Genomic DNA, 25958 nt, shown 5'->3' with positions numbered 1-25958 from the left:
ATTTTAGAGTTTTGGTTATTTTCAAATTACCAACGTTTTTATTAGTATGTTAATTATTATTAAGGAAATCCACAATATAGGAAAATTAGAATTTTAGTTGGATTAGGAAATATTGTATGAGTTGGAGTATCTTAATTATTATTAAGGATATTACCGTAAAAATGTCTGTCCCCTCCATCCGTGCTTTTATTATTAAGGGTATTATCGTAAAAGTGTCTGCCCCCTCCCTCCCCTCATTCGTACTTTTATATATAGTATAGATATAGATATAGATATAGATTAGGTTTATTTTTGCAATTGTGTATTTCCTGTGTTTTTAGTTTTTGTTCTTCTTTGTTGATTCATATCCTACTAAAAATTGCAATTAAGCCCTCATTAGTCATATGCAGGTAAGCTAAAGCTTCTAATTATTGTATATCAATGACCTGCCAAAGCATTACTACTAAAGCATTAATAGAAATATGGACCAAGTCTCATTTGAACTCTAATTTTGAGTTTGACAATCAATTTAACACTACTAAAAAACTGTATTTTACCGACGGATTTAAAATCCGTCATTAAATTTTTTTTACCGACGGATTTAACGACGGATATGAAATCTGTCGCTAAATTGTCATTTAAATTGGCGGGAGTGTTCCCGCCAACTTTAGCAACAGAAAATCCGTCGCTAAAGTTGGCGGGAACACTCCCGCCAATTATTTTTGATGTATTTAGCGACGGATTTCAATCCGTCGCAAAATCCGTTTTTAGAGACGGATTTAAATCCGTCACTAATTTAAAAAAAATAAAAAAAAATCGTAAAAAGAAATTATTAAATTAAATAAAGTTTTTATCAAAAAATTATTTAGGAAAATAATTATTATTTTTTAATTATATACAATATTATTTAAATATAACATAATTATTTATGAAATATATATATTGAAAACATTGTTATTTATTTATTCATTAATAATTATTTAAAATAACTATTAATTATAAAAAATAATTATCTTTAAATGTGGGATGAAGTATTTGTCATTTTTTTGTTACATTTAAATATATATATATATATATATATATATATATATATATATATATATATATATATATATATATATATATCAAGAAGCTAAACTGGTTCAAGTGGAGATACGCGCGAGAGAACTTAAAAGTTAAAGGGCAATGAGTGGGAGCAATGAGAAGGATGAGTGACCTACTGGGAAGTTTGTAAAAATTCCGAGTGGGTGATGGAGGCAACGGATGGGTAACCGAGGGTGACGGGTGGGTGACGGAGTGTGACGGGTGTGTGATCGATTAAATAATAATAATTTATTTTACGATTTTATTTTTATTTTTTGGTAATTAGCGACGGATTTAAATCGCTAAAATCCGTCGGTAATTAGCAACGGATTTAAATCCGTCGCTAAAATCCGTCGGCAATTTCTGAAAAATCCGTCGCCAAATTTTTTGGTCCGTCGCCAAAAATTTAGCAACAAGGATTTTGCCGACGGATTGAATCCGTCGGCAAATACGCCGGGAAACGTTTTTCCGACGGATTTCATGCTTTTAGCGACGGAAAAATCCGTCACTAAAAGCAAGCATTTTAGTAGTGTAAATAGTCAAATCATGTTTCTTAGTTTGTAGAAATATATAGAAACCATACCGGATTGAATCGGAACTTTCTAACGAGAATCGAAAAATCGATTTTTTGACTAGTTCTAGTAGCTTTTTCGCGCCCGAGATGTCTTTGACATCGTGGACGTGATACATGTATCTCGGGCGTGATACATCTCATCATGGGCGCGATAAATGGTCAGCCAAAACCCCTTAAAGTTTTGACTTATTTTGGCTTATATCTTAGGCGCTACACAATGGATATCGGGCACGATTATTATAACCGTACGTTGGAGGTCCGACGCCTCTTTCTAATCACCAACTAGAGGATGACACCTGGGCGTCTCCCATTGGATACATCTCTGACTTTTAAAAATTGCGGGCGCAGCGGAGGGCATCACGGACACGACAGGATGCTTTTCAGCATAAAATTTAGTTTTCTTCTATAAGACTCATGGGCTTGTTGATGGGGTTATAAATACCAATTCTCTACCAAATTTATTTGGTTAGACACTTTATCAACAATTAAAGATTACAAGCATTCTCTTATCTAAACATTTATTGTGCATCAATTTGTATTGATTGCTTTTATTTTCTTTGTTGATTATCATTTAGTGTTTGTAGGTTTGTGATTAGCATTAAAAAATTACTTTGTGAGTTTGAGATTAACTCTAATTTTTTTTTTGTAATAGTTAGTGTTTAGGTTTAAAACACATTATTTGTGAATTATCCAAATGTCAATCTTTAATTGAGTTGTGGAGTAGAATCAACTTGTGATTTGTACCACTCTAAATTGCTTGTGTCTTTTTTCTGTCTTTAAATCTCTTTAATTTTTAAAACACCTTATTCACCTCCTCTAAAGTAGCATTTGAGATTTTTTTTTTTGTAAACAGAGATTGGTCAAAGCCAAGGAAAAAAACAAAAAACAAACAGACCCTAAGGTCTTCTACACCTACGAGGTATTAAAACCCCGACAATATCTTCTGTGATGTAGCTGCAAATCTCTTTAGGCATGTCCTCATAATGCACCAGACCAATGTAATTTGACAATGATTTTATTTTTTGTATTATGAATTATGATTAATTTGATTTCAAAAAGGTGATATGGTTTCTATATAAATTATATAAATTGCTGTTGGGTTTATAATACTAGTTAAACAATTAAGCCAACGTATGAAGAATTTTGTTAATCCTAGGATTCATTGATTATATATATGTTCTTGCGTGTCACTGCAATCGGTGCTTTGTGGGAAAGTTCATTATTTTAACACATTTTTTCGCTGCTAATTCACTTAATATATAGTTAATATAATGAAAATTAGGTAGTTAATGAAAAACTTGGGTAGTTGATGATTGTTAATTTTATTTTGAAATGCAACTTCAATGAAAGAAATTATGTTAGGGACAAATAATGGACAACTATAGAGAATAAAGAACCTTTGGACTAATTTGCATAGTTTGATTTTTTTTTTTTAAATGGTTTTTTACTTTACGTTAATTGTTAGGATTATGTAGCTGTAAACTTATGGTTAGTCTAATCACAAAAGCTTTTATTTCTTCATATAGTTTCTCTCTATTAAATAATGTAATCTTTCAAATGCAATTTTTTATATGCTCCATCTGAAAATAGTAGTCCATCTTTACAGTATGAGTTGTAGACACCTATATTTTGAACAGGTAAAAAGTGATAAGAAACTGAAGCGTCCGATGATAATTTTTAGAAAAAACTGTTCGGGTGACGAGTTATTGATTTGCATGTTGGAATCTAAACAGACGTAGTTGTGCATAACTATAAACTTGGAGGACCAAAACGTAATTAGGCGTAAATAGCCCCTAAAATTCAAAGAGATTGTAGTCTAAGTCTATAAATTAGACTAATTGCAATGTTTTAGAAGTTTATAGTCCAATTTGCAGGTTTGACGGACTGAAATTGACCATAACCAAATCTATAGGGTATTAGTAGCTTTTTTAACACTTTCAGGCACCAAAAACTCACTTTTAGCCCTATTTTACTTAGCGATCAAGTTTAAATTCGAATTTAATAAAATAATAAGTGTTTTTCCTATTGAACCTTCAAACTTTTAATTTTTACCCATTTAACCTTCTCGAAATACAATTATTTAGTGCTTACCCATTTAATCTTCTAGAAAAATAAAAAATATTGAAATCTAGTCAAATAATTACATAATATAACTTCTTGTACATGTAAATATTCGTTTACATTTCAATAATAATAAATGGAATTTGTCTGTTTTTAACGATATTATAAAATATATAAATTTACTATACTGTGATAAGGTTAAATAAAGACTAAATTTTTTAATAAAATTATAATTTTTAGTGTGTTTCACGAATTTTCAATTATAAAATTTTTAATACACCAGCTTTTATTTTTTTGCAATTTCAAACTTTTCAAATCAATTCTAAATTTATAAAATTTGTGTTAAAATTGGAACACCCGCTAGATTTCATAATTTTTAAAGCCTTAAATGATTTTTTCAAATAATATGTAAAGTACATCACTTTTTATTTTAAATTAAAAAAAATATATTTAGGCTTAATATATTTTTTGACCCCTAAACTTTACCCTTTTATTCTCTATGACCTCTAAACTATTTTAGTGTTTCATTTGACCTCTTAACTATTTTTTTAGGCCAAATGTTATAAAAAAGTCAAATCTTTCACAAAAATTCCACAAAAGTCCTGATCTTTCAATTTCGTCGATTTTGGCCAACAATCGATTATTTGGTTTCAATTGTGTCCAACACTTAATTGACATTCAATTTTGCTGATATGGCGCCTACGTGGCGTGCCACATAATATGCCACCGTGGCAATTATCAAGTTAAAGTACAAATAAATTCTGAAATGTTTTTAAAAAATTATTTACACCCTCTAATTTTAATTATTTCAACTCAACTTTTATAATATTTATCAATTCTATGTTTATAAATTTATTAATATACTTTCACCCTCTTCTTCATTTATTTTATTTTTTGAAAATAAAATCATATATTAAAACTAATTAAAATAACCATTCTGTGTAAAAAAATATCCCGACTTTTTTTTCCGATCCATCACAGTCGCCGAAATTTATTTTTCAACCAAATTAATTTACATTGTTTTAAAAAATTATTTTTTTTAAACGGAGGAGCTGCTGCTCCAAAAACGAGGAGCAGCGGCTCCTCCCATTTTTGAAAAAAAATTAATTTTTTTAATTTTTTTTTTATAAAATTGGCACATAAAATTTTAAAATTTTAAATTAGTTTGGTTGAAAAAAAATCCGGCGACTGTGATGGATCAGTCGGAAAAAAATGGGACGGTAGGAAAACGGGAGAGGCGACCAAAAACGTTGCCGGTGGTATTTAATTGGGTAAAATATGTTAAAAAAATTTATATGTATGAAATTGATAATTTTTTTAAACACTAAGAACTTAAATGCACTTTTAACCTGATAATTCCCACAGTGGTAGATTGTGTGGCACGCCATATAGGTGCCTTAACAGCAAAATTGAATGTCAATTGAGTGTTGGACCCAATTGAAACCAAATAATCGATTTTTGGTCAAAATCAACGAAATTGAAAGGTCATGACTTTTGTGAAAGGTTTGGCCTTTTTACAGCATCTGGTCTTTTTTATTTTATTTAACCCCATGTCAGTAAAGCCACGTCAGCAATTTTATCCACGTCATCGCGTGTGATGTGCACATTCCTGAGGGGTTAAATAGAACAAAAAAAGAGTTAAGAGGTCCAAAAGAATACGAAATTAGTTTAGAGGTCGCATAAAATAAAATGGTATATTTTAGGGGTCAAATGATGTATTAAGCCTTCTAAAAATCCGACTCTCACATAATCAATATTTACTGCATTTTCAACTGGAATATCGATTTATCAAAAAACGATAGTTGGTATATATATTTACCAACTATTATCAAATGTAATTAAATGTAAAAATATGCATAGTTCATGAATTTATATATCGATAATTCTTTAAAATTAAACATACATATAAAATCATAATTAACAAATGGATTAAAAAGGCTAGTAAAATGGTCATCAATTTAGATTTAAATTTATTATTTTATTTCAATTATAAAATAAAAATATTTATTACTAGAGTATTTGACAAAAATACTCCGTTTTTCAATACATTTGCAAAAAGTACTCTAGATATGAATTTATTATTTGTTTTACTTATTTTTTGAATATTTATTTCATTATTCTGAAAATTAATAAAAATACTCTGTTTATTTAAAAACTATTCTAAAAACGGTTTTAAAATGTATTTTTAGAAATCGTTTGAAACATTTTAAAACTGTTTAAGAACCGATTTTTTAAAAACGGTTGCAAATGTGTCTTTGGAAACCGTTTGAAACTCATTTAAACACTTTTTATGAAACAATTTCTAAAATAATTTCAAACTGTTTCCTTTTTTAAACTATTTAAAACTACGGAACAAAAAAAAATAAAGGTTGAAATGCGAAATTAAAAACTTGCAGTTTGGGTTTAATTTTGCAATTTATTTTTGGCCTAATCACTCAAAACCCCCTCACCTCTAAACTTTTTTTCAATTCTACCCCGACGTTGAAAATTTGTCAATTTTACCCACTTTTGAATTTTCCGTTTTCAATTGTACCCCAATATTTTAATTTTTGTTAATTTTTTTACTTAAATGATTAAATCGTTCAATTAATTAAGTCTAAACATGAAATTAAATTCTTTTTTATTCAAAAAAGTACAAATAAGTCCTTTATTTTTAAAAACTAACTAAAAACCATAATCAAATTAACACTAATTTAAATTCTTAATTAATTTAACTAAATTTAAATAAATTTTAAAAATATACAATTAATATATGCGAGACATGTAGAATGTTTTAAACAAATTTCCAAACGCAAAAGACGTTAATTTAATTTTTCAGGGTACAATTGAAACACAAAAATGCAAAATAGGGTAAAATTGACAAATTTGCAACGTCAGGGTATGATTGAAAAGGGGCTAAAAGGTCGGGGTTTTTTAAGACATTAGGCCTTTATTTTTTTAGATGTATTTTAAAACATTCCTTTCTAATATATAATCAATAACAATCTGAACTTTCAATGGGTACAAATATATATCAAAAAAAATTAAAGTAGATAAAAATTGCATGCAAATTACAATACTTTATTATTACTTGGTGGGCTTTAGTGCACAAAGCTAAGCCACAACCAATCTAATTACATAGTGTTATAAACCTTATAGAAATAAAAATGAAAGCCAATTGATACACAAACATATTCATATTAATTTTAGAATTGAACATTACTTTTGAAAGATTGACCAAAAACCCAATTGGAAGGAACCACATTAAGAGCGGTTTTGATCTTCCCATTGCTAGCTTGGACTCTAAAGGACAAACTTTGGCCATTGAGATAGCTTAAACTCTGCCAATTAGCACCCCAATTCCTTGACATGGTCTCCCATTTATTGGACTTTGACCCTTTTACCCATACATTAGAAATATCTCCTGCTCCTCCTACATTTGATATAAGCACCAATTCAAAGTAGTTCCTTCCATTTATGGTAAATCTTATGCCTCCACTTTTCTTGCAGTTCACCCTGAATCACAAAAATAAAATACCCTTGTTATTATACAATAGATTACAGATCATAAGCACTAATTGGAAAAAAAAATTAATTGATCAAAATTTGGACTAGTTAATTAGAATTAACAAGCTTATGAGACTAATTAATAGAGAAGTTTATTAGTAGTTAAGTTAAAGTAAAACAATATAAAGTAGGTATGTTCGAAAACTGAACCATAGCGAAAAATTGAATTGAACCAAATCGATAAATTCAGTTTGATTTGATTTCATTTGATATTATTAATAAATATCTTTTTTTTTGTTTCCAAACCACGCGGATAAATTTAGTTCTGTTAGGTCTGATACTATAAAAAAATTAACTTTTTCATTCGGTTTGATTTGGACATGTATTTTTTTTAAAATTAAGCATTAGTACAAACCAAATTAAAGTAATCGAACTGAACCGAACAACAAAATAAGCCGAACCAACTAGTTTGGTCGGTTTGATTTGAAAAAATTTAATTTCTTAAAGTTCCGGTTTAGTTCAGTTTAAAAAAATAAAATTTTGATTCAGTTCGAGGACATACTTTCTATAGAGAACGGGCACAATTCCGCCCCTGTAAATGGCGATAGTCTGAAAGGCAGGCTGCGACATATCGAAATGAGGTCGAGGAGGATTACACCATCCGCCATCATCACTGGGAAGATTATAATTAGGCGGACAGAAATTTGTAGCAGTAATAGTAATATAAGTCCCCTTTAGGCACCACTGAGGATCTTGAGTTGAATCACACACTATTTGATAGCATCCACCGCATGATTTCCCATCATTGAACAATGCTGTACTCAATGCAGCAGTTTTTGTTGCATAACCATCGGTATACAAATTTCCATATCCACACGCCCCCCCTGCAAGCACAGCCTAATTAATTCTTGCACGGTACGTAATAAAAATTAGCTATAAATCGAAAAGAAAATGAAAAATGTGACCACTCACCCATCGTACCAGAAGCGTCACTTCCCCCGTAGAAAGTTGCATGGGCTCGTAGCCACCCCGTTGATGCTACGCATTGTTTTACGGAGAGCAATGCGAGCAATGCTACTGTGAAACTACGGAAGATAAAACGCGTCGCCATTTTTTTTAGTTGATAGCTTTGTTTTGATGATGATTATGATATGTTTGATAATGGCAATCTGCTAAGGTATTTATACTAACTGTTTAAGTTTCTTAGTCGATCAGAGTTCTCTTATTTAAAACAGAATTAATTTTAATCATATGATTGGAATTATTTAATTAATGCAAAACTGCATTTCGTGATGGGCAATTAAAATATTTGCAGGTCAAAATGTCATTATTATTAATAAAAGAAATTGCAAGTAGGATTTCAATTTTATTTAAGGTACAGATTTCCGCTGATGTCGGTTCCATATAGGGTGAATTTCATTGTCAACAGATGTGGCAAATTGTCAATACTGAAATATTAACATTCCTTTAACGTTGTAATAACAGCAGCCTAAGAAGTACGGAAACTTCGACAAAGTTGCGTTTCCCGTTTCGGAAACCGGAAACTCTTGGACACCCGTACGAAACGTTTCGGGCCGTTTCCGTAAATAATAAAAATTAAAAATTTGTAAAAAAATTAAAATTATTACCCACAAATAAAAAATCTAACTAGTTACCATAAATTTTACATTCGCATTTCCCACAATACATCAAATATACTTATTTGTGTTGAATTATATTATATTTTTTTATATATCTATAAAATTTTAAATATTCAGTATATTAAAATTAATTATTTTGTTAATTATCATAAATATTTAGATAATATTTTTATAAATATATCCCTATATTTTTGTTATTTACACGTTTCCCCCACGTTTCGTGTCCTTCATTTTGAAAAACTTTCGTTTCCCCGTGTCCGTTTCGTATCGTTTCCGTTTCCGTGCTACCTAGACAGCAGCTCATTACAATTTTAATACAAATTATGGAGAATAATCACTCAAAACTATCTAAACTATTTGATATTTTTAAAGATTAATTTCATATAAGATCCACGTTTTTTTATTTTAATCACGTCGTGTCATATAAATTCACGACCTTTCATTTTTTTGCAAATCTATGTGAAAATCTGGTATCTTACTCATACCAAATAATTCTCCTAGTTTGATTAATGCCGCAATTAAAATAGAAAACACCTTTCTCCGTCTCTTCTTTTGTCGATTTCGTTTGTCCAGTCAAAAAAATTCATCCGATTTTTACATCGGTGATAAATTTGTAGAAAAATAAAAGGAGGTGAATTTATATGACATTCTTAAAAAACGTGATTAAAATGAAAAAATTTGTAAAAATGGTTATATGAAACTAATCCTTTTTTATTGGCCAAAGATATAAAAAAATTCTTCAAGTTATTAAGGAAGAGCATTTAAATCCTTTTAGTTTTTTCTTGACCACTTGAGCCTTTAATATTTTTAAATAGTGCAAAAAGACCTTAATTTTTTGGATACAGCATTTAAGCCGTTTTAGTCTATTTTTTGAATACTTAGCCCCTCAAATATTTAGTTATTTCTATGATTTTCTTTTTCAAACATTCGAGTTTATTTGCTCCATTTACTAACATTAAGAGCTTAAATGGCCAAGAAAAAAGTTAAAAGACTTTTATTCTCTTTTTGAATAATTTAAAGGATTTTTTTTATATCTTTTGTCTTTTTATTTATTTATAGCCAAATCTTTTAAAATATCCATTTTGGCCTAATTTCTATAAGTACATTCAAAAAAAAATACCAAACTACGTACACTATTCAATGTTTTTTTTTAAATGTCAAACTTTCTGTTTTGTTTTTTTTATCTTCGATTATGACAAAACCTTTCATTTTCGTCAACTATAATATAATTTTATTAAGTATCTTTCAATTGAAAAAAATAGTTAAATTTGGTCATAGATAAAATTAAAAGGTAAAAAAAGTTTAGTTATTTTTATTAATATGCCTAATTGGGTACAATTGAGATATATTTATCAAAATTAGACTAAAATGAAGTTTTAAATGGTTGGATTATAAATAAAATTTCAAAAAGATTATTTTTTTTAAATTATTCCATCACATATACATAATGCAATTGATAGAAATATTATAATCAGTGGCGGAACTAGAAATTCTACTATGAGATGGCTAATTTGTATAAAATAAAATTTGAGAGGGTTAATTGTATAAAATTTAAAATTTAGTAATCGTACTTTTTAAAAAAAAAACTTGAATTAGTAATTTTGCAAAAATTAAAAATTTACGGGGACGATCGCTACCTCAGCCATAGTTGCGCCCCTAATCATAATTCAATTCAAAAGCCTTTAATTAATTTTTGGATTAATCCTCTCAAGTTCTAATAAACATGAGATGTCATATTTATTTAATTTATACCCTTCATAAAAAAATAAAATAATGTAAATTAAAAATGATTAATTAAATTAAATTAATCTGTACTATTTATTTTGGAGAAGATAACAAAAATATTCAAAAAATGGAAGAAAATAACAAAAATGCTAAGTTTGTTGAAATATTACATGAGCACCTCAAAAAGCTGAAACTTTACATTTAATACCTTTCCAATGAGGATGCAACACATGGCACACACAAAACAAGTCAAAAAAAATCAAAAACGCGTCAGAATAGGTCAAAAACGCGTCAGAAACGCGTCTGACATGTGTCTGCCACGCGCATCAGAGCTGTGCACCAATCACGCGTCAGTTTGTCAAAACTATTCAAACATGTATCATTTATGTATCCGTTATGTATCAGATATGTATCAAAGACATATTTGATTATTATTTTTTCATTTTTCTTTAACAAAAATAAATAAATAAATAAATATATTATTAATATGTATTATTTATGTGTCTCGAAGGTGTATGTATAATATATTTTAAATTAAAAGATATATGTATCACATATTTTAATTAAAATTCACGCATTAAATAATATCAATAGCCTCTTATAATAATCCATCAATTTTAATATAAAAATTACAATGTATAAATTATACATCAAACATGTATCTATAATGTATCATAACTTAATATTTATGTTATAACAAAATTACAGTTTAAAAAAAATTTAGTGTGCAATGTATCATAAGAGGGAATGCTTTACTCATGGTCTCATTTTCTAACACTCTCTCGAGCATAATAATTAAATTGACTTGTGATCAAAGATGAACTAGCGTTAACATATAATTATCACTTGTATGGGCTACTCCACTAGTTTAAAAATCGATTGATGTATCTACGATGTATCAAAGATGCATCGGTAATGTATTATTGATGTATTTATGATGTATCAATAATGTATCTATAATGTACCGGTGGTACATCTATGACGTATCAGATGATGTATCTATAATGTATCATTGATGTATCCAATATATATCGTATATGTATCATATAAATAAAAAAAACTAATAACAATATAATGTCGTCATAAGAAATGTATCGTATATGTATAGTATTTGTATTTGAGTTGTATATTTAACGCATTGAATATATAATTTACGGGTAGTTGAAATGTATCTATAACATATATAAAAATAAAAATATGCCACATGCTCTGTAAATTGTATAAAATATTTTGTTAATGATACATAGTAAGGATATACTTATTATATTTTAATTGTATATGAAAGATGTATCTAACAAATACATCTAAAAGACATATATTAAGGATGTACATATTATGTATAAATTATATATCAACGATGTATCTGTTTAATACATTTTAAAAATATATCTATCATATATATAAATTATTTATCAGAGATATATTAAATATGTATACAAAATCTATATGTAATACATGTAATAAAAATTTCGATAAGTCTTTGAGATGTAGAGTATTAAGAAAATACGTTTAAAAAATATCTCAATCACGTCTCGTAAATTATTATATATTGTATATTTAATGCATTTAATAATATATTATGTGTATTTAAAATATATGATAGCATATTTTATATTAAAAACATATAAGTAAAATCTATTATATATATATATATATATATATATATATATATATATATATATATTATGTATTTATCATGTAATATATGTTAAAAAAATATTTATCACGAATTATAAATTATGTATTACTAATTTAAATTTTATTTAATTATGATTTGTTGTGATTATTTATCTTCAACAAACCTATGAAGTATCATGTGTTATTTAAATAATTATTTTAATAAAATTGTTATATAAAATATTTATTATTAACAGTGGTAGATATTGTTTAGAGTTTACAACTTAAGAAAACGACTTTAAAGAACTGAAGGAATTCTTTCACAAAAAAAAAACTGATAGAATTTGAAAATTGGTTGAAAATTTTTAATACCAAAAAATTATATTAAGAAATTGAATAAACAATAGCAATAAATCATAAAGAGAGAGAGAGTTGTATGAAATCTGTTAGATTAGTGGAGTGTTAGCATTGAATGAAATAAGTTTAAAAGTTAGCGCATTATCTGTAAAGTGAAAGCTAGCATTAAGTGAAAAGTTTTTGTTCCCTTAGCATTTTTGTAAATATTTAGCGTGTTTAGCCTAATTCTGTTATTTTCTCTTTATTTTGTATCAAAAGTGTAAATTAAGTGAATATAATCTCTTTTATTCATTTGAACTTAGGAGATCCTTATCTTCAATTTTTCTTCTTCTAAAAGTGATTTCCGGAATTAAGCTCCTGATTAGAGAACTAACGCAGACATTGGTCCACTGATTTTGGTAGATATGTTAAGTTGAAGTTTGCAAATAAGGGTAATAATGCGCGGGTATTTAATGGCTATTTTATTTCGTACAAACTAAATAATTTGTAGTCTTTGTTCACTTATCACCGTTATTGGATGAATAATTATCACTTTAATCCGATGGTAAAATGAACAAAATACATTAAAGACAAGGCCTAATCACTCAAAAACCCCTCACCTTTAAACTTTTTTTCAATTCTACCCCGACGTTGAAAATTTGTCAATTTTACCCACTTTTGAATTTTCCGTTTTCAATTGTACCCCAATATTTTAATTTTTGTTAATTTTTTTACTTAAATGATGAAATCATTCAATTAATTAAGTCTAAACATGAAATTAAATTCTTTTTTATTCAAAAAAGTACAAATAAGTCCTTTATTTTTAAAAACTGACTAAAAATCATAATCAAATTAACACTAATTTAAATTCTTAATTAATTTAACTAAATTTAAATAAATTTTAAAAATATACAATTAATATATGCGATACATGTAGAATGTTTTAAACAAATTTCCAAACGCAAAAGACGTTAATTTAATTTTTCAGGGTACAATTGAAACACAAAAATGCAAAATAGGGTAAAATTGACAAATTTGCAACGTCGGGGTATGATTGAAAAGGGGCTAAAAGGTCGGGGTTTTTTAAGACATTAGGCCTAAAGACAAAGTGTAAAGTTTCCCATAATGCACATATTAAATTGGAGATAGCTGAAAAAAAATTCAACAAATAATTACTAAATTCACACCATATGCAAATATTCCATGAGTTCAAGTTCTTGGAATTTGGCCAGAAATTCAGCAATATATCATAATTTTACTTGTAAAGCTAGTTATATGATCCGTGGTACGTTAAAAGTACAGTTGGGATGCAAATTGTCAAGCAGCAGGCAATAAACTAATGCAACAGCTTTTATTCGGGGCTATACTTTACAAATTCAACTTAGAATTTTCTACAACTAACACCTAACCACTGGATAAAATAATTCTTCAACTGAAAATACAAAGTCTTAAATCAATAAAAAAAGTATTTATACTGTTTTTGCGGTTGCAACTACATGCAATCATGCTAATGACTTGTTTATCAAGAAATTTGCATGTACTTATAAAAGGTATTGATAATTAATGCAAGGTATAAGTCAGCTACATTTGTGGATAATTATGTTTTAGTCTCAACTAGGAACCGTATATCATGGCATGTCTTGTGCCATGTTCACGTATTATATAGCACATGGAGGATGACAAAACCACTGACCTCACCTTCCCTCTACTAATTTAATGGTTTAAACATAGTGTTGAATTGAGTTGCAACAAGAAAATAATATTATTTGGTTTAGGGAATGAATTTATTTTTCAGAAATTGAAGCAGGAACACTATATGATTAATTATTTAGTTGAAGGAAAAATAAGTTCAGATATTCCAACAGAGCTACATGTAAAAGCAATTCGTACCTAATCCTTGCGGTTGCGACCAAAAGATAGGACTTTTCCTTACACTTTATACAAATTTCCCATCTGAAGTGTCTATCGGGGTTTCAGAGTTTAACGAATAACTTTTTCTTTTCACAGCATTCCATCATCATGCAGCTATGAAGGCACTGCAGAATCTAGCCTGCTTTGACAAAACTCAACTAATTCAGTTCAGTTGAATACATTATTTATTCATAGAAAGACCACACTTAGTATTCAAAATACAGAACCAAGTTTGCATCAACAAATTGCAAATGCAGTTAATGAAACATCAAATAAACTGCAATATCATCAACTATGCTTGCAACACGGTACAATAGTGATAGACTAGTTGTTCAGATTAGGAGTAGAAAAGGACTCATAAGGCTATCTGTCACTTGTTGGCAGAAAACGAATAATATTGCCGATTCAATCACAATACAAGCACCATGTAAACTCAGAGATCAGTACGTGGAAGTAGAAACGTTTCATTTCTCATACTTCTGAATTACAATGAAGCAACAAATGTATCATTTAATCTATTTACCTTGTTCTAGGGGAACTATTTAGGATGCTTTTATATACAAAAATTATCCTAATAGAGGCTCATTGGCAGAAGATGAACATCCCAGCAATAATGGTCAATTTAATCTTCTACTTACAATCCAATAAAACAAGACAACCCTGCCCATTAGACAGCAAAAGAAAACAGAACCATTTATTCTTGATTCACAATTATTCTTGATTCACAATCTACTATATATTCAGAAACAACGAGTCAGTTTCTCAACGATGAAACCAGTAGTCACAAACCAGTCAATAATGGTACAACACTTGAGATTAAGGATGCACAAGGTGTTATCACAGTGTCATCACTCAAGGTCAAGGATACAGGAAAATGAGCTAATAGACAATAGTTTCAGGTAGACTCATTTGAACAAAATGATGAGTTGAAGGAACCGATATGTAGAGCTGTACTTCAAGGCTCAAGGTATAATACTGCTCTAACTACTTTAAGCCTAAGTGATCTTAAAGATCCGAGTTTCATCCAGTCCAATTTTGTAATTGATACTTATCCAGTTATCCATATAATGACATATTGAATGGAAGCTCAAATCAAATACAGTCATCAAATGCTTTTCCACAACTAATTAATGGTTCTTTTGACCTGGACCAGACACGGTCCAAGCCCTAAATCCAATCTAAAACATGCGGGTGTTTGCAGCCACTCTAACAACACAGCGACTTTTTAGAACGTTATCTGTATCCTATGGAAAGTGAAGGTTCCATACATGTCATGATCACATTGATGTAATTCCATTTTTACTATAGCATTAAGAGTAATATAAAAAGACTTTTGACAATCACCTTCAAGATTCAATAGCAGGATTCTGAAGTACATATCTAGCATTATGCAGGACAGCATTGGTCTCCTCATTTGATGCATCAAGCATGCGCAATTCTTTGATTTCCTCCTGCCATTTCTCCATTTGTTCCTTATGTATCCTGCACACAAGCCATAACTTTTTACATAAACAAAAACAAAAAATAACAAACAAATGTAATTTTTGAATATTTGAAAACTCACATAAGCAAACGCTCTTCAAATTCATTACTCATCTCCTTAAACATCGCTTTCCCCGATTCCAATAGCTCGGACACCTACATAAATCAGCACAAAAGTAATTAACACAAATTTTACGCACTTACGGTAATTAAAAACAGTTTTACCATTTGATTGAACTGTTCAATTTTCTCAAAAATATTAGCAACATGAAGCTCCATCTCTTCCGATCCAGCAATGTTCATTTCGGTTTCTTCCTTCTCTACGATATCTAAGCCGGTGCTTCCGTCTCTGTTATCCTGCTCTTTGTCTTCTATCTATAACGTAAAATACACAATCAAACGCAGTACTAATTAAAAAAAAAATCAGAGAATGAATTGATGAAAAGCAAAGCATGAAGAGACGTACACCGAGTTTCATGCGCTTCGTCATAACTCCGTTTGTTTCACTTTCCATTTCGGTTGCTGCGGATTAAGCGAGTTGTTAGATCGTCTGTTTAAAATTAACATGAGAAAGAAACGGAAAATACAAACCCTAACTTGTAATGATAATCAAATTTTTTAAGTTTTTGATTAACAAACAGGTAATTAAGAGTCTCCTGAAATCAATTTTGTTTTGAGACGATCGATGTTTACTGTATAAACCTACTGGGAAATTATGATTGCTTAGCTACTGAGAAATTGTTACCTGATTGTCGATTCGAAAATCAAATCTGCAATTTGATATTGATTTTGCTGTAGTTTTTTGGGAGCAAGAGTGATGAGTTGAGAGGAAAGAAAATTTGAATGGTTTGGATCAAAATAAAGAAAGAAAAGCTTCAAAGTTTTTTGAATTGTTGGGATTTAAGAGATGCGCGGGAATTTACGAATCGAGAAACTCCAGACCGGGAACTGAATGAAACGATGCCGTTTTAGGACAGAATGACGTTTGTACACATTGAAAAACGACGTTGTAGAACAAACGGAGGATGCTAGTTGCCTAGTTCTAGTTCCCTCAATCAAAACACTGTCGTTTCTTTGCTTGGCCCAAATATTACCGCAACAACAACAGAATTCAGCACAATAATGACCCCGTTTCAAAATAGTGAGACCAGAGGTGTGTTAAAATGGTCAAATCTGTTTGATAATAATAATAATAATAATAATAATAATAGTAATAATACATGCATTTATGCATTTTTTTTCTTTTTGTTATAATTCAAAAGTAAATATTCCAATTTGGTTTAAAAAATTATCAATTTTTTGTCCGTCGGTTTTGATCGATTTCAAATTATACCAAATCAAATCAACAACCATACAATCTTAAGTGAAATGTTTATCAAAATATTTTCTATGTTTATGATCTCATGCTAAACGAAACAATTTTCACTTTCCAAAATCAAAATAAAAAAAGTGAACTTATTTCTGCAAATGTGTGAACTCTTATACTTGAGCTTGACATCGTAAAACAAAACAACTGGAAATGCAGGACAAAGCAAAGTACAAAATAAATAAAATGAATAAAGAAGATACGAGCCACTTATATTAGTAGATAAATGATTAGATACTTTTATGGTGTTTGATAAGTTGAATATTGAAAATTAAATATTAAGTCAAACCTTGTAAAAACCAACATGATTAGTCGATTTTGGGATATTAGATATTTTTTATAGTCTTTTTTAAAACGAGCCCATATTTTGTTATACATGTCGGTCACATCACTGCCAACTCAGTGAATAGCTGGCATGGCAACACTCCTAAACTAACCAAACCATATAATGAACACATAATAACCAAATCAAATTAAAAATCAATCTTTAAATCAAACTAATTGTATATCTTTCAAATATATCATATAATAAATTTATTAGGCTTAAGTAAATTAATTAAGATTTTAACTTAGTGTTCATTAGAATTAATTAGGAAATATTAATTATTTTTAAATATATATAAATTTTATAAATAATATATTAATTATTATTAATCTAATTTAAAGATTGAATTTGATTTTAATTGAATTATTATGTGGCTTCGCTGCGTTGATACTGAATAGTTGACATGCTGATAAACAATTGGTTCGCTTAAAAATTGCTATAAAAATAGGGTTAAATGCAAATTCATACACCAACTTTGACCTAATTTGCAATTACAACATAAACTTTTAAACTTGGCAATGTCGGTAACCAACTTTTATTTCTTGGCAAATTGGTACACCGACCAATCATAAAACGACAAATGGCGGTTTATTACAATGTCCACGTTAGTGTTTTTTGAGTTTGGTGTATCGATTTGCCAAAAGTGTAAAGTTGGTTACTGACATTGCCAAGTTTCAAAGTTTATGTTGTAATTGCAAATTAGGTCAAAGTTGGTGTATGAATTTGCATTTAACCCATAAAAATATTTTAAAAATGGCTAATTTTGCTGATTTTTAAAAGTTTAACTTCACGCGAAAATATTTGATATTTTATGATAATTGACCTTAAATAAAAGGCTTAATTCCTTAAACAACCCCCACCTTATACTTTTTTTTCGTTTATACCCTGACCTTGTAAAAACACCATTTGTACCCAATTTTGGGTTTTTATGTTTCATCTCTACCCAAAAGCATTAAATTGTACTTTTTTCATTTGGAAAAGAGTTTAAAACATACTTGTTTCTATTTTAAAATATACAAATAAATCCTTAAACTTAAAAAATAATCAAATACATCCAAATAATTAATTAATTTTTTTAATTTGATAAAATAATAAAAAATTAAAAAAAATTATTATTATTTTTAATTTTTTTTGTCGGAAATATTTTTAAAAAAATTAAAAAAAAGTTCGAAATATTTTTTAAAAAAATTAAAAAAAATTATTATTATTTTTAATTTTTTGAAAAAGATGGTATTTTTGTACTATTAATAACATTAATATCTAATTCGTATATAAATTAAAAATGAAGGATTGTTTTAAACTTTTTTTCAAATGAAAAGAGTACAATTTAATACTTTTGGGTAGAGATGAAACATAAAAACTCAAAATTGGGTACAAATGGTGTTTTTACAAGATCAGGGTATAAACGAAAAAAAATACAAGGTGGGATTTTTTTAAGAAATTAAACCTAAATAAAAGAATCAATACTATTAATAACTTGTTTTACAACGATAATTTAAAAAAAAAAGGTGGGAGTAAGTTTTAATACGCCTATGTCAGAATTTCCATTTTTTTTGTCAAAACAGAATTTTCAATTCAATTAATTATACCGAAAATCGGCGCGCCTCAATATCAGTGGGAAAAAAAGATTTGGCTTTGGAATTTTACAATTCTGTCTCTCGTATCCTTGACGTTTCACTGTCGTTTCTTATTTTTTTCAACACTATCAATAAGCCACTTCTTCTTCTCACTTCACCACCTACTACTGCTACTACTTCATCCATGGAAGATCACACTCTGTTGCTTCTCTCTAAAATCTTTTAAAACAGACGCTTTTATCCTCACTTCTCAACTCTTTTCTCTCTTTCAATTACTCACAAAAATGTCACTCAATTCTAATCACTATCTTTTAATCATCCCCGTCGTTTTAATCCTTCACAGCTCCGTTAGTGTCGCCGATAACGATAAACAAGCATTACTAGACTTCAAATCCGCAATCACCAGCGACCCATTAAGCCTCACTTCCGACTGGAACCCTAACGACCCACACCCCTGTTCATGGCACGGCGTTACCTGCAACTCGCTCTCTCGGGTCATATTTCTCAATCTTTCACCACCTGACGATAATTCCACGTGTCCTCTTGTTTCACTCTCTTCTTCAAATTCAATGGTAAGTAACTACTCTGTGCACTATCCTTGCTTAGGAGGGTATAATGGTAATTTATCACCGAGGTTATCTGGTACTTTGTCACCTTCAATTGGGAAAATTACGCAGCTTAGAGTGTTGTCACTAGGGTTTAATTTGTTATCTGGTGAATTGCCTTTGGAAATTGGCCAGCTTAATTTTTTAGAGGTTCTTGACTTGGGTTTTAATGCTTTTTATGGTGCTATACCAGTGAGTTTACAGAATTGTAGTTCGTTGCGTGTTGTTAATCTCTCCGGTAATCGGTTAAATGGTACATTGCCTGAAATTTACTCTCATAGATTGGAAATTCTGATGCTTTCTTTTAATTTGTTGGGTGGTTCTATTCCTGATGATTTGGGTGATAATTGTGGTAGCCTTGAGCACCTTTTTCTCGACGGAAATTTGTTTTCGGGTGCCATTCCGAGTAGTGTAGGGAATTGTAGTAAGCTTAAGTCTTTGATATTGTCATCGAATTTGCTGCAAGATGATATTCCTTTAACAGTTGGGAGATTGGAAAATCTTCAGGTGCTTGACTTGTCCAGAAATTTCTTAAGTGGGGTTATACCGTCTGAATTGGGTTATTGTCAGCAGTTAAAGGTGGTTGTACTAAAGAATAACTATGGTCCCTTGTGGTCGAGTGTTTCTTCAAGCTCTGTGATTGATGAAGCAGAGAGTGGAGAGGGGGAGTTTAACTATTTTGAAGAAGAATTGCCTGGTAGCATCACCCTGCTACCTAACCTTCGTGTGCTTTGGGCGCCAAACTTGAATTTTGAGGCTAGTTTTCCGCAGAATTGGGGGTCATGTTCTAATTTGCAGATGCTGAACTTGGCTGGAAATTACTTTACTGGGGGAATACCAGAGTCCCTTTCTAAATGTGAGAAGTTATACTTTCTTGATTTAAGTTCTAACAACTTGACTGGGTCACTTCCTCAAGCTTTTCATGTTCCATGTATGGTTGTTTTCAATGTTAGCCAGAACAATTTTGCTGGGGATATCCCAAGTTTTTCTAAGGATGGGTGTTCAATGAAGTCATTTATTAATACCAGCTCATATGATGATGCTGTTGGTTTCTTCTCTTCTTTCTTTTATAAAAATGCTATTATGGACATTACATCTTTCTCCATGAATTCTGATGGTTTGGTTGTGTTGCATGATTTGAGCAATAACATCTTCACTGGTCCTGTTCCACCCCTGTTCATTGCGTCAGAAAGCTTTTCTACTATGCCTTTCTATGGGTTTTGGATGGATGGGAATAATCTTGATGGTAACATTTCATCTTATTCGTTTGATTTGTGTCGTAGTTTGGATGGTCTGATATTTGATATTGGTAACAATAGAATTGTTGGTGAACTTCCTTCAGCTGTTGGAAGCAGTTGTAAATGCATGAAATTTCTCAGCTTGGCAGGGAATAATTTGATTGGTTCCGTTCCTCATACTTTCGCTCATTTGGATTCCCTACTTAATCTCAACCTCAACAGAAACAGATTGCAAGGTGCAATTCCTTCCTACATTGGCCAGATGAAAGATCTGCAGTATTTATCCCTTTCCAGCAACAACTTTACTGGCACAATACCTTTAGAGTTAGCTCAACTTTCTGCACTGGAGGTTTTGGAACTTTCTTTCAACTCCCTCTCAGGAGAGATACCGTCTGAATTTGCGAAACTTCAACATCTCAATGTATTGCGCTTAGATCATAACCATTTTTCTGGAAAGATACCATCAAGTTTTGGTAATGCAGCTTCACTCTCAGTATTTGACGTGTCTTTCAATAATTTGACTGGGTCCGTACCTTCGAATTCAAGTTTAATCACATGTGAGAACGTGCAAGGGAACCCTAACCTTCAGCCATGTCCATCAACCTCACAATGGGAGCAAGAGCATTCTGGTAATGTTACACAACAAGGAACCAGCCCTCCCAGTGGAAGCATGCAGACAAGCAATGGTTCTTTCAGTCCAATTGTTATTGCCACCATTACATCTGCCTCTGTCATTTTCTCAGTTCTACTAGCATTAGTTCTCTTCCTTACATGCATGAAGAAGTATGTGTATAAGTCTGCATCTGGCCGGGGGCCAGGTAGGAAAGAAGTTGTGACATGTAATGACATTGGTATACATTTAACCTATGAAAATGTTGTTAGGGCTACTGGCGGTTTCAACATTCAGAATTGCATTGGCAGTGGAGGCTTTGGAGCCACATACAAGGCTGAGATTGTCCCTGGAGCTGTGGTTGCTGTTAAGCGGCTCTCAATTGGTAGATTTCAAGGTGTTCAGCAGTTTGAGGCTGAGATCAGGACTCTAGGAAGGGTGCAGCATCCGAATCTTGTAAAGTTGATAGGTTATCATGTAAGCGAATCAGAAATGTTCCTCATCTACAACTACTTGCCTGGTGGCAATCTAGAAAGTTTCATTCAGGAGAGGTTAAGGAGAGCAGTGGAATGGAACATGCTTCACAAGATTGCTCTTGATATTGCACGCGCCCTTGCTTATTTGCATGATGAGTGTGTTCCCCGGGTGTTACACCGTGATATCAAACCAAGCAATATATTACTGGATAACAATTACAATGCATATCTTTCTGATTTTGGCCTTGCACGTCTTCTGGGTACTTCTGAGACACATGCCACAACTGATGTTGCTGGGACATTTGGATATGTTGCTCCAGAATATGCAATGACATGCCGTGTTTCTGATAAGGCGGATGTGTATAGTTATGGTGTTGTTCTTCTGGAATTGATATCTGACAAGAAGGCTCTTGATCCCTCCTTTTCTTCCTTTGGAAATGGTTTTAATATTGTGGCTTGGGCAAGTATGCTTCTACGGCAGGGGCGTGCTAGTGAATTTTTCGTAGCCGGTCTTTGGGATTCTGGGCCCCATGATGATCTAATTGAGATATTGCACTTAGGAATTATGTGTACAGGTGAATCGCTTTCATCCAGACCTTCCATGAGGCAAGTGGCACAACGATTGAAGCGAATTCAGACAGCAACATCTTGACTGAAGTTTTTGAAAATACACGTTTTTGTAAGTTAACACTAATGATTTGTGTTTTGCCATTTGTCTAATCATTCATTCTGCATACATTTTTTTGTAAAGAATCCAGCAGATTTATCCTGTAAGATATTGTAGTTCATAGCTCCTTAAAATCATAAAAGTTTGATATCTATTGGAATTTATACATGAAATCTACTTGCTACTGTTTTCGGTTTTATGGCGTTCGCTACTCAATGCATTTGCGATGATAGGAACATGGCCCAATACTTGATAGAGTTCTGATTAAGTATAATATTTTATCAGCAATAAACATTGGGGAAACCCTATTATGGGCAGTTTTGTAAGATTTAGAGCTGTAGCATTATATGCTGAGACATGTTGTGCATGATAAATCATCGATGAAATACAACAAACCTTAAACTTGTCAGATTCGGAAGACTTTCAAGCCCTTCAAGTAACGCAGTAAGAGTTATAGGACTGTAACATCCTGATCTCTAATAAAACCTTGTCCTCAGAGGAAGGCAAGATACATTTTGAGCTTGGAAATTTACACAATTGAGAAATATTTATATTCTGTAAATTAGGTTTACTTAATATTAGAATTAGTGTAACAAAAAGCTAGGAGTTTTTTTTTTCTGCGTTTGTTCGTATTTTTATTTTTTTTATTACTGTACACAGCTCCTAATTTTCAATTGTTTCAAGTTGACATTATATTTGCTACTGGTATATAATCTAAGATATTTGTTGATGATATTATTAAGTGCTTCTTTGTGCTCTGGACTATGAATTGGCAATTAGAGTTCACTCATAGACACTTACATTGGAACGGAATCATCAGTATTGGATATTGATGCGTCTGCCCAAGGAAGTTTTAAGGTAACATGTCCACCTAATGAACAGTTTTGTTAAGATGCTGTAAGTGCCTTGCAAATGAAGTGTGCACTGCTTTAATTATTCATTGTCTCAGATATAATGTTCCTCACTTTGTAAACTATGGTAAGAGCAATATATTGATTTCTTTAATCAATGCAGGCTAATGAGCTGGTTTCTCAAAAGGTTTTCTAAGCCTTGGGGCTATTTTATATTATCTCATTTTCTTAATGCTCAATACTAAGTAAGTACGTCTCTTAGGGACTACTTATTCTTCGACGTTAGTCATAGTGGCATGGAGATCAGTTTTGAGCCAAATACCATGAGTCCATGATGGTGTGGAGGTATTTACCGTACTCTCTTTTTGCCGAATATCTTAAGTTGGATTCTTGCTTATTTTGGTCTCAGGTACTAGGTAAGCATGCCCTTCTACCTTTTCTTTCTACGTATTTGGCTTCAGCAGTTACATCGGGTTTCCTATGTATTGCTTTATGGTCTTACACTTACAATCATTACTTAATTTAATATTTTCAGTTGATCTTAGTTGTGCGTTATATAATGCTCGGGAAAGTAACTAATGTGCTGGTCAGCCTAATCATTAATTTGGATTATCATTTCAGTATTGCCAATGTTTGCTACATTTGAGGTGTCTCATTAATGTCTCTCACATTAGCAGTTAGGACAACTGATTCGATGCAACAACAAAAAGTGAAGTGGCTGCTGCAAATTATTGAGGTTTTCTTTATGGACTTCAGTTAGATAACTACGAGCAAGTATATGTAGTCCTTTGTCTCCCTCTGTAATCCTGGCATGTAACTCTCAGCCTGACAGGTAACTTATTTTCTCCGTTTCTTGAATGGTGTTTGTTATTGTCTCTTTAGTTAGCAGAATATATCCATCATTCATTAAAATATCTAAACCAAAGAACACTTCACATCTCATAGTTATTAATACTGCTGGTTAATTGTTCAAGCCCTCTAATAGCAAAGTTCTGCACTAACCTTCGCAAATAGATTATAATTTTTAGACGATATTATTTTTGTCGTGAGGGAAAATTCTTAGACACAATTGGGTTACAAGAAATGCGAACCATATATTTTCTCACTCCCATGCTTCGTTTTGGCGTTTGTTTTTATGCTTTACCATACACAATCGTGCAAATTGCAAATCAAGAGGTTTGCAATGCTAGTTTTCTCATTCTCGAAATTTGGATTTCATGTTGCCAAGTCTCAATCATGGATTGAAAATTTATTGTCATTTCATCCCCAAAAACCAAATGTCACTTTCTTTGAAATCTGTTTATATCCAATTTAGTTAGCAGCTAGTACTAGTATTAGGTAGAGATGCATTATGACTTTCTTGAGGATATAATTTGAAAATAATGCAATCTGTTGTCAACATATTCTTCCTATATTTGTTCACATGCAACTTTCTTCTTTCCATACAGGAAGCTGATTGCTGTTATCTGTTTCCGTTTCCGATTCCAACTCCGTGCCAAAGATGCATTCCGAGATTCATTAATTCCGAGTGAAAGATATTTTCGGATTCGCTTGACGATTCAAGTACATACATAATTATATTGAATCATTCTTCTGTGTATTGGAAACTTGGATGGTGTCATTCTTTCCACCATTTCGTGGCGTGCTGTACAAGTAAATAAGTAGGTGTTGTTGCAATCTGCAGCCATAACAAGAAAAGATGAGCTAAGGGAATATGTAAACGATTTGAAAAGCAATCTCATATGGATAAAGTGATGATATTGATGCATCATGATATTAGCCTTACTTTTGATGCATAATATGTGACGTCCTCTTTTGATTCGTTCTACTTAAGAAATAACAACAAATTTCATACCCTATTAAAATGGAAATATGGCACCAATGTTATATTTTTTTTAACCTATGATTAGGTGATAGTAATTAATAATTAGTAGTTTTATAATATTTTATGGGTACTTTTTTCTATAGCGGGATATTAGTGGGTTCAAAGGAGAATGTGATGTGAAGGCGTACAAATTTTAGAAAACTATGCTCATCAATGAAAATTTGATTAGCTAAAAAAAGAAATTATGATCTCAATTGCTCATCAAGATATTATGTTGCTCAATGTTTTTTATTTTGTAAGTGGCACTATTTATTATTCAAATTTCGTTTTTGAAATAAAAATTAGGCAGCTAAGACTTTTTTGTTTATTTTAAAATTTAATAAATAATACTGTAATTTAAGACCTCATTTATTACTAAAATCAGTAAGAGATAATATTCTTTTTAAATGCGGGAGACCGGATCGTGAGCTATACAAGAAGAGATATCTCAACTTTTTTTTATTTCACTATAACCATATAACCAT

At 30.8% G+C, this 25958-nt stretch overlaps 3 protein-coding genes across 4 annotated transcripts; 1 reads left to right on the top strand and 2 right to left on the bottom strand.

Annotated features, from left to right (window-relative positions):
* Positions 1 to 6736: 6736 nt before the first annotated feature.
* LOC126686007 (putative expansin-A17) lies at positions 6737 to 8374 on the bottom strand. The gene is made up of 3 exons (XM_050380015.2): positions 8156 to 8374; positions 7746 to 8067; positions 6737 to 7192 (listed from the first exon to the last, which is right to left on the bottom strand). Exons 1-3 carry the CDS (start codon positions 8292 to 8294, stop codon positions 6883 to 6885), a joined length of 771 nt encoding a protein of 256 aa, XP_050235972.1. The 5' UTR covers positions 8295 to 8374; the 3' UTR covers positions 6737 to 6882.
* Positions 8375 to 14284: 5910 nt separating this feature from the next.
* LOC126686008 (uncharacterized) lies at positions 14285 to 16874 on the bottom strand. The gene is made up of 6 exons (XM_050380016.2): positions 16640 to 16874; positions 16361 to 16416; positions 16120 to 16269; positions 15977 to 16050; positions 15757 to 15894; positions 14285 to 14551 (listed from the first exon to the last, which is right to left on the bottom strand). The coding sequence occupies exons 2-5, from the start codon at positions 16406 to 16408 to the stop codon at positions 15759 to 15761; spliced, it is 408 nt and encodes a 135-aa protein (XP_050235973.1). The 5' UTR covers positions 16409 to 16416; positions 16640 to 16874; the 3' UTR covers positions 14285 to 14551; positions 15757 to 15758.
* Positions 16875 to 19181: 2307 nt separating this feature from the next.
* Positions 19182 to 25430, top strand: LOC126686993 (LRR receptor-like serine/threonine-protein kinase RPK2). Of its 2 annotated transcripts, XM_050381331.2 has the most exons (3): positions 19182 to 23954; positions 24287 to 24441; positions 25058 to 25430. In XM_050381331.2, exon 1 carries the CDS (start codon positions 19447 to 19449, stop codon positions 22741 to 22743), a length of 3297 nt encoding a protein of 1098 aa, XP_050237288.1. In that variant the 5' UTR covers positions 19182 to 19446; the 3' UTR covers positions 22744 to 23954; positions 24287 to 24441; positions 25058 to 25430. The 2 variants fall into 2 exon arrangements, with proteins under 2 accessions (XP_050237288.1, XP_050237286.1); XM_050381329.2 differs by having other exon boundaries at positions 19182 to 24441.
* The last annotated feature ends 528 nt before the right edge of the window (positions 25431 to 25958 follow it).

This window comes from Mercurialis annua, linkage group LG6 (assembly GCF_937616625.2).
Source record: "Mercurialis annua linkage group LG6, ddMerAnnu1.2, whole genome shotgun sequence".
In the NCBI taxonomy this organism is placed as follows: domain Eukaryota; kingdom Viridiplantae; phylum Streptophyta; class Magnoliopsida; order Malpighiales; family Euphorbiaceae; genus Mercurialis; species Mercurialis annua.
Note: the sequence above shows the minus strand (reverse complement) of the source record. Positions and strands in the feature narration are given on the sequence as shown.